The following is a 13592-nucleotide window of genomic DNA, read 5'->3' on the forward strand; positions in this document are numbered from 1 at the left end:
AGATGGCTGGATATGGGGATGGCTGGATGAACTGGTAGCTGTGTCGGGGGGATGGCTGGATGTGGGGATGGCTGGATGAACTGGTAGCTGTGTCTGGGGGATGGCTGGATGTGGGGATGGCTGGATGAACTGGTAGCTGTGTCTGGGGGATGGCTGGATGTGGGGATGGCTGGATGTACTGAGAGCTGTGTCTGGGGGATGGCTGGATGTGGGGATGGCTGGATGTACTGAGAGCTGTGTCTGGGGGATGGATGGATATGGGGATGGCTGGATGAACTGGTAGCTGTGTCTGGGGGATGGATGGATGTGGGGATGGCTGGACGTACTGGTAGCTGTGTCTGGGGGTATCATAAACCTTATCCCAGATTTGGACCTTAGCATCCAAAATATGGGGGTTAGCATGAAAACCTCCAAGCTTAGTTACCAGCTTGGACCTGGTACTTGCTGCCACCACCCAAAACATTAGAGTGTTTTGGGGCACTCTGGTCCCCCTGAAAAACCTTCCCTGGGGACCCCAAGACCCAAATCCCTTGAGTCTCACAACAAAGGGAAATAATCCTTTTTCCCTTCCCCCGTCCAGGTGCTCCTGGAGAGATACACAGACACAAGCTCTGTGAATCCAAACAGAGTGACTCCCCCTCTCCGTTCCCAGACCTGGAAACAAAAGCACTTTCCTATTCACCCAGAGGGAATGCAAAATCAGGCTAGCAAATCCAACACACAGATCTCCCCCTGATTTCTTCCTCCCACCAATTCCCTGGTGAGTACAGACTCAATTTCCCTGAAGTAAAGAAAAACTCCAACAGGTTTTAAAAGAAAGCTTTATATAAAAAAGAAAGAAAAATACATACAAATGGTCTCTCTGTATTAAGGTGACAAAATACAGGGTCAATTGCTTAAAAGAATATTGAATAAACAGCCTTATTCAAAAAGAATACAAATCAAAGCACTCCAGCACTTATATTCATGCAAATACCAAAGAAAAGAAACCATAGACTCATAGACTCTAGGACTGGAAGGGACCTCGAGAGGTCATCGAGTCCAGTCCCCTGCCCTCATGGCAGGACCAAATACTGTCTAGACCATCCCTGATAGACATTTATCTAACCTACTCTTAAATATCTCCAGAGATGGAGATTCCACAACATCCCTAGGCAATCTATTCCAGTGTTTAACTACCCTGACAGTTAGGAACTTTTTCCTAATGTCCAACCTAAATCTCCCTTGCTGCAGTTTAAGCCCATTGCTTCTTGTTCTATCATTGGAGGCTAAGGTGAACAAGTTTTCTCCCTCCTCCTGATGACACCCTTTTAGATACCTGAAAACTGCTATCATGTCCCCTCTCAGTCTTCTCTTTTCCAAACTAAACAAACCCAATTCCTTCAGCCTTCCTTCATAGGTCATGTTCTCAAGACCTTTAATCATTCTTGTTGCTCTTCTCTGGACCCTCTCCAATTTCTCCACATCTTTCTTGAAATGCGGTGCCCAGAACTGGACACAATACTCCAGTTGGGGCCTAACCAGCGCAGAGTAAAGCGGAAGAATGACTTCTCGTGTCTTGTTTACAACACACCTGTTAATGCATCCCAGAATCACGTTTGCTTTTTTTGCAACAGTATCACACTGTTGACTCATATTAAGCTTGTGGTCCACTATGACCCCTAGATCTCTTTCTGCCATACTCCTTCCTAGACAGTCTCCTCCCATTCTGTATGTGTGAAACTGATTGTTCCTTCCTAAGTGGAGCACTTTGCATTTATCTTTATTGAACTTCATCCTGTTTACCTCAGACCATTTCTCCAACTTGTCCAGATCATTTTGAATTTTGACCCTGTCCTCCAAAGCAGTTGCAATCCCTCCCAGTTTGGTATCATCTGCAAACTTAATAAGCGTACTTTCTATGCCAACATCTAAATCGTTGATGAAGATATTGAACAGAACTGGTCCCAAAACAGAACCCTGTGGAACCCCACTTGTTATACCTTTCCAGCAGGATTGGGAGCCATTAACAACTACTCTCTGAGTACGGTTATCCAGCCAGTTATGCACCCACCTTATAGTAGCCCCATCTAAATTGTACTTTCCTAGCTTATCTATAAGAATATCATGCGAGACTGTATCAAATGCCTTACTGAAGTCTAGATATATCACATCCACCGCTTCTCCCTTATCCACAAGGCTCGTTATCCTATCAAAGAATGTTATCAGATTAGTTTGACATGATTTGTTCTTTACAAATCCATGCTGGCTATTCCCTATCACCTTACCACCTTCCAAGTGTTTGCAGATGATTTCTTTGATTACCTGCTCCATTATCTTCCCTGGCACAGAAGTTAAACTAACTGGTCTGTAGTTTCCTGGGTTGTTTTTATTTCCCTTTTTATAGATGGGCACTATATTTGCCCCCTTCCAGTCTTCTGGAATCTCCCCCGTCTCCCATGATTTCCCAAAGATAATAGCTAGAGGCTCAGATACCTCTTCTATTAACTCCTTCAGTATTCTAGGATGCATTTCATCAGGCCCTGGTGACTTGCAGGCATCTAACTTTTCTAAGTGATTTTTTACTTGCTCTTTGCTTATTTTCTCTTCTAAATCTACCCTCTTCCCGTAAGCATTCACTATACTAGACATTCCTTCAGACTTCTCAGTGAAGACCGAAACAAAGAAGTCATTAAGCATCTCTGCCATTTCCAAGTCTCCCGTTACTGTTTCCCCCTCCTCATTGAGCAGTGGGCCTACCCTGTCCTTAGTCTTCCTCTTGCTTCTAATGTATTGATAAAAAGTCTTCTTGTTTCCCTTTATTCCCATAGCTAGTTTGAGTTCATTTTGTGCCTTTGCTTTTCTAATCTTGCCTCTGCATTCCTGTGTTATTTGCCTATATTCATCCTTCGTGATCTGCCCTAGTTTCCATTTTTTATATGACGCCTTTTTATTTTGTAGGTCACGCAAGATCTCAAGGGTAAGCCAAGGTGGTCTTTTGCCACATTTTCTATCTTTCCTAACCATTGGAATAACTTGCTTTTGGGCCCTTAATAGCGTCCCTTTGAAAAACTGCCAACTTTCCTCAGTTGTTTTTCCCCTCAGTCTTAATTCCCATGGGACCTTGCCTATCAGCTCTCTGAGCTTACCAAAATCCGCCTTCCTGAAATCCATTGTCTCTATTCTGCTGTACTCCCTTCTACCCTTCCTTAGAATTGCAAATTCTATGATTTCATGATCACTTTCACCCAAGCTTCCTTCTACTTTCAAATTCTCAACAAGTTCCTCCCTATTTGTTAAAATCAAGTCTAGAACATATAACTTACTATCTGATCTCTTTGTCCTTACACTTAGAAACAGAAGACTAGAAAGCAGAAACTACTTCTCCAAAGCTCAGAGAAAGCAGGCAGACAGAAAACAAAGACTCAGACACAAAATTCCCTCCACCCAAAGTTGAAAAAATCCGGTTTCCTGATTGGTCCTCTGGTCAGGTGCTTCAGGTGAAAGAGACATTAACCCTTAGCTATCTGTTTATGACACGCCCCCCAAATTGCAGACAGTGGGGAAGCTCACTGGCGGCGATTTCCTTCTAGAACTTGAAAATAAACAGATTACTACAACACATGCACCTTTACATATACTACTAAGTATATAACTAACAGACTTATACATTTTAAGAACACTTTTTAACTACTGAATTATGGGAAACTCTCACGGGAGAGAGCATCAGCAACTTTGTTAGAAGCTCCTGTGATGTGTTGAATTTCAAAATCAAAATCTTGGAGAGCTAAACTCCAACGAAGAAGTTTCTTGTTGTTCCCCTTGGCTGTATGAAGCCACTGTAGTGCAGCATGGTCAGTTTGTAGTTGGAACCGCCGTCCCCAAACATATGGGCGTAGCTTTTCCAGGGCGTACACAATGGCATAGCATTCCTTTTTACTGACTGACTAGTGACTTTCCCTCTCAGACAGTTTCTTGCTGAGAAACACGACAGGATGGAAGTTGTGATCTGTTGCTTCCTGCATGAGCACTGCTCCTATACCACTCTCAGATGCATCCGTGGTTACTAGGAATGGCTTGTCAAAGTCCGGGGCCCTGAGTACAGGGTCAGACATGAGCGTTGCCTTAAGCTGGGTAAAGGCCTTTTGACACTCATCAGTCCACTTAACGGCATTTGGCTGGGTCTTTTTGGTCAGGTCGGTCAATGGGGCAGCGATTTGGCTGTAGTGTGGTACAAATCGCCTGTAGTATCCGGCCAAGCCTAAGAAGGATTGGACCTGCTTCTTGGACCGTGGGACAGGCCACTTTTGGATAGCATCCACCTTGGCCTGTAGGGGGTTTATGGTTCCTCGACCCACCTGGTGCCCCAGGTAAGTCACTCTGTTTTGGCCTATTTGACACTTTTTGGCCTTAACAGTTAGTCCGGCCTGCCTGATGCGCTCAAAGACCTTTTCCAGGTGTAGTAGGTGTTCGGGACAGGAGTCTGAAAAAATGGCCACATCATCGAGGTAGGCAACTGCAAATTCTCCCAGTCCAGCTAGTAGACCATCTACCAGCCTCTGGAAGGTGGCGGGTGCATTTCGAAGGCCAAAAGGAAGGACATTGAATTCATACACCCCCGCATGGGTGACGAATGCTGACCTCTCCTTGGCAGGTTCATCTAGCGGTACTTGCCAGTACCCCTTGGTTAAGTCTATTGTAGAGATGAACTGGGCACGTCCCAACTTCTCCAATAGCTCATCGGTGCGTGGCATTGGATAGTTGTCCGGACGAGTTACCGCATTTAGCTTACGGTAGTCCACGCAAAAGCGTATTTCCCCATCTGGTTTGGGTACCAGAACCACTGGAGATGCCCATGCACTGGTAGATGAGCGGATTATACCCATCTGTAGCATGTTCTGGATCTCCCGTTTTATAGCAGCTTGGGCATGAGGAGACACTCGGTAGGATGGGGTTCTGATTGGGTGAGCATTACCTGTGTCAATGGAGTGGTATGCCCGTTCAGTCCGTCCTGGGGTGGCTGAGAACAATGGGGCGAAGCTAGTGCACAGCTCCTTGATTTGTCGCCGCTGCAGACGTTCCAGGGTGGTTGAGAGGTTCACCTCTTCCATGCCACCGTCTTTTTTCCCGTCGTAGTAGACACCATCAGGCCACTCAGCCTCATCTCCCTGGACTGTAAACTGACAAACCTGTAAGTCTCTGGAATAGAAAGGCTTGAGAGAATTAACATGGTACACTTTAGGCTTTAGTGAGGAATTGGGAAATGCTATGAGGTAGTTTACAGTTCCCAGGCGCTCTTGGACCGTGAATGGCCCTTCCCATGATGCTTCCATCTTATGGGCCTGTTGTGCCTTCAAGACCATAACCTGGTCTCCTACCTTGAAGGAACGTTCTCTGGCATGTCTGTCATACCAGGCCTTTTGCTCTTCCTGAGCGTCCTTTAGGTTCTCTCTAGCAAGGGCTAAAGAGTGTCGGAGGGTGCTTTGTAGGTTGCTTACAAAGTCCAGAATGTTAGTTCCTGGAGAAGGCATAAACCCCTCCCATTGCTGCTTCACCAACTGTAATGGCCCCTTAACCTCGTGACCATACACAAGTTCAAACGGTGAAAACGCTAAACTGGGATGTGGTACAGCCCTGTAGGCAAACAGCAACTGCTGCAACACTAGGTCCCAATTATTGGAGAATTCGTTGATGAATTTTCGTATCATGGCCCCCAAAGTTCCATTGAACCTTTCCACCAAGCCATTGGTTTTACTATCTGATCTCTTTGTCCTTACACTTAGAAACAGAAGACTAGAAAGCAGAAACTACTTCTCCAAAGCTCAGAGAAAGCAGGCAGACAGAAAACAAAGACTCAGACACAAAATTCCCTCCACCCAAAGTTGAAAAAATCCGGTTTCCTGATTGGTCCTCTGGTCAGGTGCTTCAGGTGAAAGAGACATTAACCCTTAGCTATCTGTTTATGACAGGGGGATGGATGGATGTGGGGATGGCTGGATGAACTGGTAGCTGTGTCTGGGGGATGGATGGATATGGGGATGGCTGGATGAACTGGTAGCTGTGTCTGGGGGATGGATGGATGTGGGGATGGCTGGATGAACTGGTAGCTGTATCGGGGAGATGGATGGATGTGGGGATGGCTGGATGAACTGGTAGCTGTGTCGGGGGGATGGATGGATGTGGGGATGGCTGGATGAACTGAGAGCTGTGTTGGGGGGTGGATGGATGTGGGGATGGCTGGATGAACTGGTAGCTGTATCGGAGAGATGGATGGATGTGGGGATGGCTGGATGAACTGGTAGCTGTATCGGGGAGATGGATGGATGTGGGGATGGCTGGATGAACTGGTAGCTGTATTGGAGAGATGGATGGATGTGGGGATGGCTGGATGAACTGAGAGCTGTGTCTGGGGGGTTGGATGTGGGGATGGCTGGATGAACTGGTAGCTGTGTCTGGGGGATGGCTGGATGTGGGGATGGCTGGATGAACTGGTAGCTGTGTCTGGGGGATGGCTGGATGTGGGGATGGCTGGATGAACTGGTAGCTGTGTCTGGGGGATGGCTGGATGTGGGGATGGCTGGATGTACTGGTAGCTGTGTCTGGGGGATGGATGGATGTGGGGATGGCTGGATGAACTGAGAGCTGTTTTGGGAGGTGGATGGATGTGGAGATGGCTGGATGAACTGGTAGCTGTGTCTGGGGGATGGATGGATGTGGAGATGGCTGGATGAACTGAGAGCTGTGTCTGGGGGGAGTAGAGCTGTGGGGATGGCGAGGTGGCTGGCTGGATCAATAGATGGATGGATGTGGGGATGGCTGGATGGAGAGGGAGGTGGGTGTATATGGGGATGGATGATAAAGTGAAGCAGAGAGAGCGGAGGGATCTGGTCTCTAGGGCAACAATCTTTTCCCTTCTCTGAAGCCAGCTCTTGGGTGGGTGCTTGGAGGCAGTGGGTCTCTGCAATGCACTCCTGGCGCTCTGCAGGGGGAGCTCAGAGAAGGGGGCTGGCATTGCCACTCACCCCCTGCATGTTCCTCTGCACCCCACTTTTTTAACACAAGGGAGCATTTGCCCCTTTACTCTTCCCAACTGATCAAATACACACTTCTGCCAAAACATTTGGGACGGCCGGGACGGGGCTTAAAAAAGAGACTATCCTGGCCAAAAGGGATGTATGATCACCCTCTGTAGCTGGGGCCCCCCAGGCCAGGGGTGAGGGTGAGGGTAGGCTGGGGGGGGTAAAGGCTGTAGCTGGGCCCCGCACAGGCCTGGGGTGGTAAGGGGGGGTCAGGGCTGTAGCTGGGCCCCGCACAGGCCCCGGGGAGGGGGGGGGTAATGGCTGTAGCTGCAGGCCTGGGGGAGTAAGGGGGGTCAGGGCTGTAGCTGGGCCCCGCACAGGCCCCGGGGGGTGGGTAAGGGCTGTAGCTGCAGGCCTGGGGGGAGTAAAGGGGGTCAGGACTGTAGCTGGGCCCCGCACAGGCCCCGGGGGGGGGGGGCGTAAGGGCTGTAGCTGCAGGCCTGGGGGGGTAAGGGCGGTCAGGGCTGTAGCTGGGCCCCGCACAGGCCCTGGGGGGCGGGGTTAAAGGCTGTAGCTGGGCCCCACACAGGCCCCGGGGGGTTAAGGGCTGTAGCTGCAGGCCTGGGGAGGGTAAGGGGGGTCAGGGCCGTAGCTGGGCCCTGCACAAGCCCCAGGGGGGGTAAAGGCTGTAGCTGGGCCCCGCATAGGCCCCAGTGGGGGGGTAAGGGCTGTAGCTGCAGGCCTGGGGGGGGCTAAGGGGGGGTCAGGGCTGTAGCTGGGCCCCGCACAGGCCGCGGGCGGGGGGGTAAAGGCTGTAGCTGAGCCCCGCACAGGCCCCGTGGGGGGGGTAAGGGCTGTAGTTGCAGGCCTGGGGAGGATAAGGGGGGTCACGGCCATAGCTGGGCCACGCACAGGCCCCGGGGGGGGTGGTAAAAGGCTGTAGCTGGGCCCCGCACAGGCCCGGGGGGGCGGGGGTAAAGGCTGTAGCTGGGCCCTGCACAGGCCCGGGGGGGTAAAGGCTGTAGCTGGGCCCCGCACAGGCCCCGGGGGGGGGGGGGGGATAAAGGCTGTAGCTGGGCCCCGCACAGGCCCAGGGGGGGCGGGGGTAAAGGCTGTAGCTGGGCCCCGCACAGGCCCAGGGGGGCGGGGGTAAAGGCTGTAGCTGGGCCCCGCACAGGCCTCGGGGGGGGGGGGGTAAAGGCTGTAGCTGGGCCCCGCACAGGCCCCGGGGGGTGGGTAAAGGCTGTAGCTGGGCCCCGCACAGGCCCCGGGGGGGGGGTAAAGGCTGTAGCTGGGCCCCGCACAGGCCCGGGGGGGCGGGGGTAAAGGCTGTAGCTGGGCCCCTCACAGGCCCCGGGGCGGGGGGTTAAGGCTGTATCTGGGCCCCGCACAGGCCCGGGGAGGGGGGGTAAAGGCTGTAGCTGGGCCCCGCACAGGCCCGGGGGGGGTAAAGGCTGTAGCTGGGCCCCGCACAGGCCCTGGGGGGTGGGGGTAAAGGCTGTAGCTGGGCCCCGCACAGGTCCGGGGGGGGCGGGGGTAAAGGCTGTAGCTGGACCCCGCACAGGCCCCGGGAGGGGGGGTAAAGGCTGTAGCTGGGCCCCGCACAGGCCCGGGGGGGGTAAAGGCTGTAGCTGGGCCCCGCACAGGCCCTGGGGGGTGGGGGTAAAGGCTGTAGCTGGGCCCCGCACAGGTCCGGGGGGGGCGGGGGGTAAAGGCTGTAGCTGGACCCCGCACAGGCCCCGGGGGGTGGTAAAGGCTGTAGCTGGGACCCGCACAGGCCCGGGGGGGGTAAAGGCTGTAGCTGGGCCCCGCACAGGCCCCGGGGGGGGGGTAAAGGCTGTAGCTGGGCCCCGCACAGGCCCCGGGGGGGTGGGAGTAAAGGCTGTAGCTGGGCCCCGCACAGGTCCCGGGGGGGTCGGGGGAAAGGCTGTAGCTGGGCCCCGCACAGGCCCGGGGGGGGGGTAAAGGCTGTAGCTGGGCCCCGCACAGGCCCCGGGGGGGGGGGTAAAGGCTGTAGCTGGGCCCCGCACAGGCCCCGGGGGGGGGGTTAAAGGCTGTAGCTGGGCCCCGCACAGGCCCCGGGAGGGTGGGTAAAGGCTGTAGCTGGGCCCCGCACAGGCCCCGGGGGGGGGGGGTAAAGGCTGTAGCTGGGCCCCGCACAGGCCCCGGGAGGGTGGGTAAAGGCTGTAGCTGGGCCCCGCACAGGCCCCGGGGGGGGGGGTAAAGGCTGTAGCTGGGCCCCGCACAGGCCCCGGGAGGGTGGGTAAAGGCTGTAGCTGGGCCCCGCACAGGCCCCGGGGGGCGGGTAAAGGCTGTAGCTGGGCCCCGCACAGGCCCCGGGAGGGGGGGTAAAGGCTGTAGCTGGGCCCCGCACAGGCCCTGGGGGGTGGGGGTAAAGGCTGTAGCTGGGCCCCGCACAGGCCCGGGGGGGGGGTAAAGGCTGTAGCTGGGCCCCGCACAGGCCCCGGGGGGGGGGTAAAGGCTGTAGCTGGGCCCCGCACAGGCCCGGGGGGGGGTAAAGGCTGTAGCTGGGCCCCGCACAGGCCCCGGGCTGGGGGGGTAAAGGCTGTAGCTGGGCCCCTCACAGGCCCCGGGGCGGGGGGTTAAGGCTGTAGCTGGGCCCCGCACAGGCCCCGGGAGGGGGGGTAAAGGCTGTAGCTGGGCCCCGCACAGGCCCTGCGGGGTGGTGGTAAAGGCTGTAGCTGGGCCCCGCACAGGCCCCGGGGGGGGGGGTAAAGGCTGTAGCTGGGCCCCGCACAGGCCCGGGGGGGGGGGGTAAAGGCTGTAGCTGGGCCCCGCACAGGCCCCGGGGGGGGGGTAAAGGCTGTAGCTGGGCCCCGCACAGGCCCCGGGGGGGGGGGTAAAGGCTGTAGCTGGGCCCCGCACAGGCCCCGGGGGGGGGGGGGTAAAGGCTGTAGCTGGGCCCCGCACAGGCCCGGGGGGGGGGGGTAAAGGCTGTAGCTGGGCCCCGCACAGGCCCCGGGGGGGGGGTAAAGGCTGTAGCTGGGCCCCGCACAGGCCCCGAGGGGGCAGGGGGTTGTTTACACAGGGTTTCCCTGGGGGTGGCAGTTGCAGTCACACTCCCTCTGCCCCGGGCCCCGGTGTCTGGTTCAGACACAACAGCCTCAGCCTTTGTTCCAACCACAGGTCACGGGCCACTGAGCAGCAGAGAGACGCTGGACCACAGCGAGACACCTGGGACGGGCCCTTCGGGACCTGCCTGTGTGGGCAGGGCCACGCCGGGGCTCCTCTCGCCAGGGCCGGGCCAGGCACGGGGCCCCAATGGCAGGGCAGAGCTGAGCCGGGCTCCCCTCGCCAGGGCCGGGCCAGGCACGGGGCCCCAATGGCAGGGCAGGGCTGAGCCGGGCTCCCCTCGCCAGGGCCGGGCACGGGGCCCTGATGGGCAGGGCTGAGCCGGGCTCCCCTCGCCAGGGCCGGGCACGGGGCCCTGATGGGCAGGGCTGAGCCGGGCTCCCCTCGCCAGGGCTGGGCACAGGGCCCCGATGGGCAGGGCAGGGCTGAGCCGGGCTCCCCTCGCCAGGGCTGGGCACAGGACCCTGATGGGCAGGGCTGAGCAGGGCTCCCCTCGCCAGGGCTGGGCACAGGGCCCCGATGGGCAGGGCAGGGCTGAGCCGGGCTCCCCTCGCCAGGGCCGGGCACGGGGCCCTGATGGGCAGGGCTGAGCCGGGCTCCCCTCGCCAGGGCCGGGCACGGGGCCCTGATGGGCAGGGCTGAGCAGGGCTCCCCTCGCCAGGGCCGGGCACGGGGCCCTGATGGGCAGGGATGAGCCAGGCTCCCCTCGCCAGGGCCGGGCCAGGCACGGGGCCCCAATGGCAGGGCAGAGCTGAGCCGGGCTCCCCTTGCCAGGGCCGGGCACGGGGCCCTGATGGGCAGGTCTGAGCCGGGCTCCCCTCGCCAGGGCCGGGCACGGGGCCCTGATGGGCAGGGCTGAGCCGGGCTCCCCTCGCCAGGGTCGGGCACGGGGCCCTGATGGGCAGGGCTGAGCAGGGCTCCCCTCGCCAGGGCCGGGCACGGGGCCCTGATGGGCAGGGCTGAGCCCGGCTCCCCTCGCCAGGGCCAGGCACGGGGCCCTGATGGGCAGGGCTGAGCAGGGCTCCCCTCGCCAGGGCTGGGTACAGGGCCGTGATGGGCAGGGCTGAGCTGGGCTCCCCTCGCCAGGGCCGGGCACGGGGCCCTGATGGGCAGGGCTGAGCCGGGTTCCCCTCGCCAGGGCCGGGCACGGGGCCCTGATGGGCAGGGCTGAGCCGGGCTCCCCTCGCCAGGGCCGGGCACGGGGCCCTGATGGGCAGGGCTGAGCCGGGCTCCCCTCGCCAGGGTCGGGCACGGGGCCCTGATGGGCAGGGCTGAGCAGGGCTCCCCTCGCCAGGGCCGGGCACGGGGCCCTGATGGGCAGGGATGAGCCAGGCTCCCCTCGCCAGGGCCGGGCCAGGCACGGGGCCCCAATGGCAGGGCAGAGCTGAGCCGGGCTCCCCTCGCCAGGGCTGGGTACAGGGCCGTGATGGGCAGGGCTGAGCTGGGCTCCCCTCGCCAGGGCCGGGCACGGGGCCCTGATGGGCAGGGCTGAGCCGGGTTCCCCTCGCCAGGGCCAGGCACGGGGCCCTGATGGGCAGGGCTGAGCCAGGCTCCCCTCGCCAGGGCCAGGCACGGGGCCCTGATGGGCAGGGCTGAGCAGGGCTCCCCTCGCCAGGGCTGGGTACAGGGCCGTGATGGGCAGGGCTGAGCTGGGCTCCCCTCGCCAGGGCCGGGCAGGGGGCCCTGATGGGCAGGCCTGCAGCCAGCTCCCTGCTCACTTTCTCCTGCCCTGGCCCTGTTCCCCTCAGTCCTGGGCACGTTGAGGGGCCCCTGAGCATGAAGCCTGTGGCAGTGGTGGCCGGGGGCAGGAAAGCCGCCCACGACACATCTGTCTGTCCTCGCAAGGCCACTGTCATGTGCTCCATGCATGAGCCGCCAGCCATGACGGGGAAACCAGGGCCTGGCAGGTGAGTGCCGCATCACAGAGCAGCCAGGCAGCGGCAGGGGGGCTCTGGCGCCTTTGGGGCAGCTCTGTGTGGGGCACATGACAGAGCAGCTGGAGCCCAGCGTGGCCAGCCTAGCCAGTGCCCTGTGCCCGGGCTCTGTGGGAGTCCCTGTCTCCCCGGCTGGGCAGGTCTCCGCTGGGACTGCCCCCCTGGGAGAGCTGCTAGGGCTGTGCTGAGCTGACTGCCGCCCCCGTGTGCACTCGCCGGCCCAGCTGGCGTCTCCGGGGACGGAGGGGACGGAAACGTGCAGTGATACTTTCCATTTCACACCACGCCAGGCTGCGCGAGTGCGGGGGTGCTGCCGTCCCAGTGGCAGGGAGCATGGCTGGAGCCCAGGAGATGGCAGAGGGGGTCGTGTACGCCGCCATCTCCTTCCCCCCACCTGCTCCGACAGCAGGTAATGGACCCCTCCCGCCTCTCAGAGGGCTAGGCCTGCGACAAAGGTGCTGGCGGCTTGGGAAGGGGACAGGGAGGCACTGGGGGGATCATTAAAGCTGGGGTCACAGCCAAGGGACCCTCACTCCAGAGACACAGCCACCCTGCCCGTGAGACCTGCTGCTCTTGGGAGGTCTCGGAGCAGGGGCCAAGGCGCTGCGGATCTGACTTCTATTCCCAGCTCTGTGGCCCTGGGCGAGCTCCAGCCCCTCTCCCTGCTTGGGTTTCCCCAGGCTGCAGCGGTGAGGGTGCTGAAGTGCTTCTCCCAGGGCCGGGGCCCTGATGCCTGTGAAGCTGTGAGCTCCCTGCTGGGCGGGCAGCCAGAGCGAGGGAAGGGGCAAAACACCCTATAGCAGAGACTCAACCAAAGGGGATTCCCTGACAGGGCAGCCTGGGCTGGCAGCCCTCCCCCAGCCTGACCCTGCCACACTGAGCCCCCCAGGCATCTCCCCGCCCCCAACAATCTGTGTGCTGGGACCCAGGGGGAACCCACCGTGCTGAGTCCCCCCCAAGGGATCTCCCCCCCCACCACTGGCAACCCGTGTGCTGGGACCCAGGGGGAATTCACCATGCTGAGTCCCCCCCCAGGGATCTCCCCCACCAGCAATCAGTGTGCTGGGACCAGGGGGAAACCACCATGCTGAGTCCCACCCCAGGCATCTCCCCCACCCCAGCAATCTGTGTGCTGGAACCCGGGGGAACCCACCATGCTGAGTTCCCCCCAAGGGGTCTCCCCCCCCCCACTGGCAATCCGTGTGCTGGGACCCACGGGGAACCCATCATGCTGAGTCCCTGCCCAGGGATCCGCCCCCACCACCGGCAACCCGTGTGCTGGGACCCAGGGGGAATTCACCATGCTGAGTCCCCCCCAGGGATCTCCCCCACCAGCAATCAGTGTGCTGGGACCCAGGGGGACACCACCATGCTGAGTCCCCCCCCAGGCATCTCCCCCACCCCAGCAATCCGTGTGCTGGGACCCGGGGGAACCCACCATGCTGAGTTCCCCTCAAGGGATCTCCCACCCACCCCCACTGGCAATCCGTGTGCTGGGACCCACGGGGAACCCATCATGCTGAGTCCCTGCCCAGGGATCCGCCCCCCCACCGGCAATCCGTGTGCT

The 13592-nt window shown here is 59.2% G+C and overlaps 1 protein-coding gene across 1 annotated transcript in view; it reads left to right on the forward strand.

Moving 5' to 3' along the window:
- Window positions 1-12306: 12306 nt before the first annotated feature.
- LOC127046534 (killer cell lectin-like receptor subfamily G member 1) overlaps window positions 12307-13592 on the forward strand; it is a 58880-nt gene continuing 57594 nt past the window's right edge. Inside the window, exon 1 of the mRNA XM_050943705.1 lies at window positions 12307-12434. Within this exon, the coding sequence (XP_050799662.1) occupies window positions 12359-12434 (76 nt within the window). The 5' untranslated portion in view covers window positions 12307-12358. The remainder of the gene's footprint in view (window positions 12435-13592) is intronic.

The sequence above is a fragment of the Gopherus flavomarginatus genome, chromosome 3 (genome assembly GCF_025201925.1).
Source record: "Gopherus flavomarginatus isolate rGopFla2 chromosome 3, rGopFla2.mat.asm, whole genome shotgun sequence".
Lineage (NCBI taxonomy): Eukaryota > Metazoa > Chordata > Testudines > Testudinidae > Gopherus > Gopherus flavomarginatus.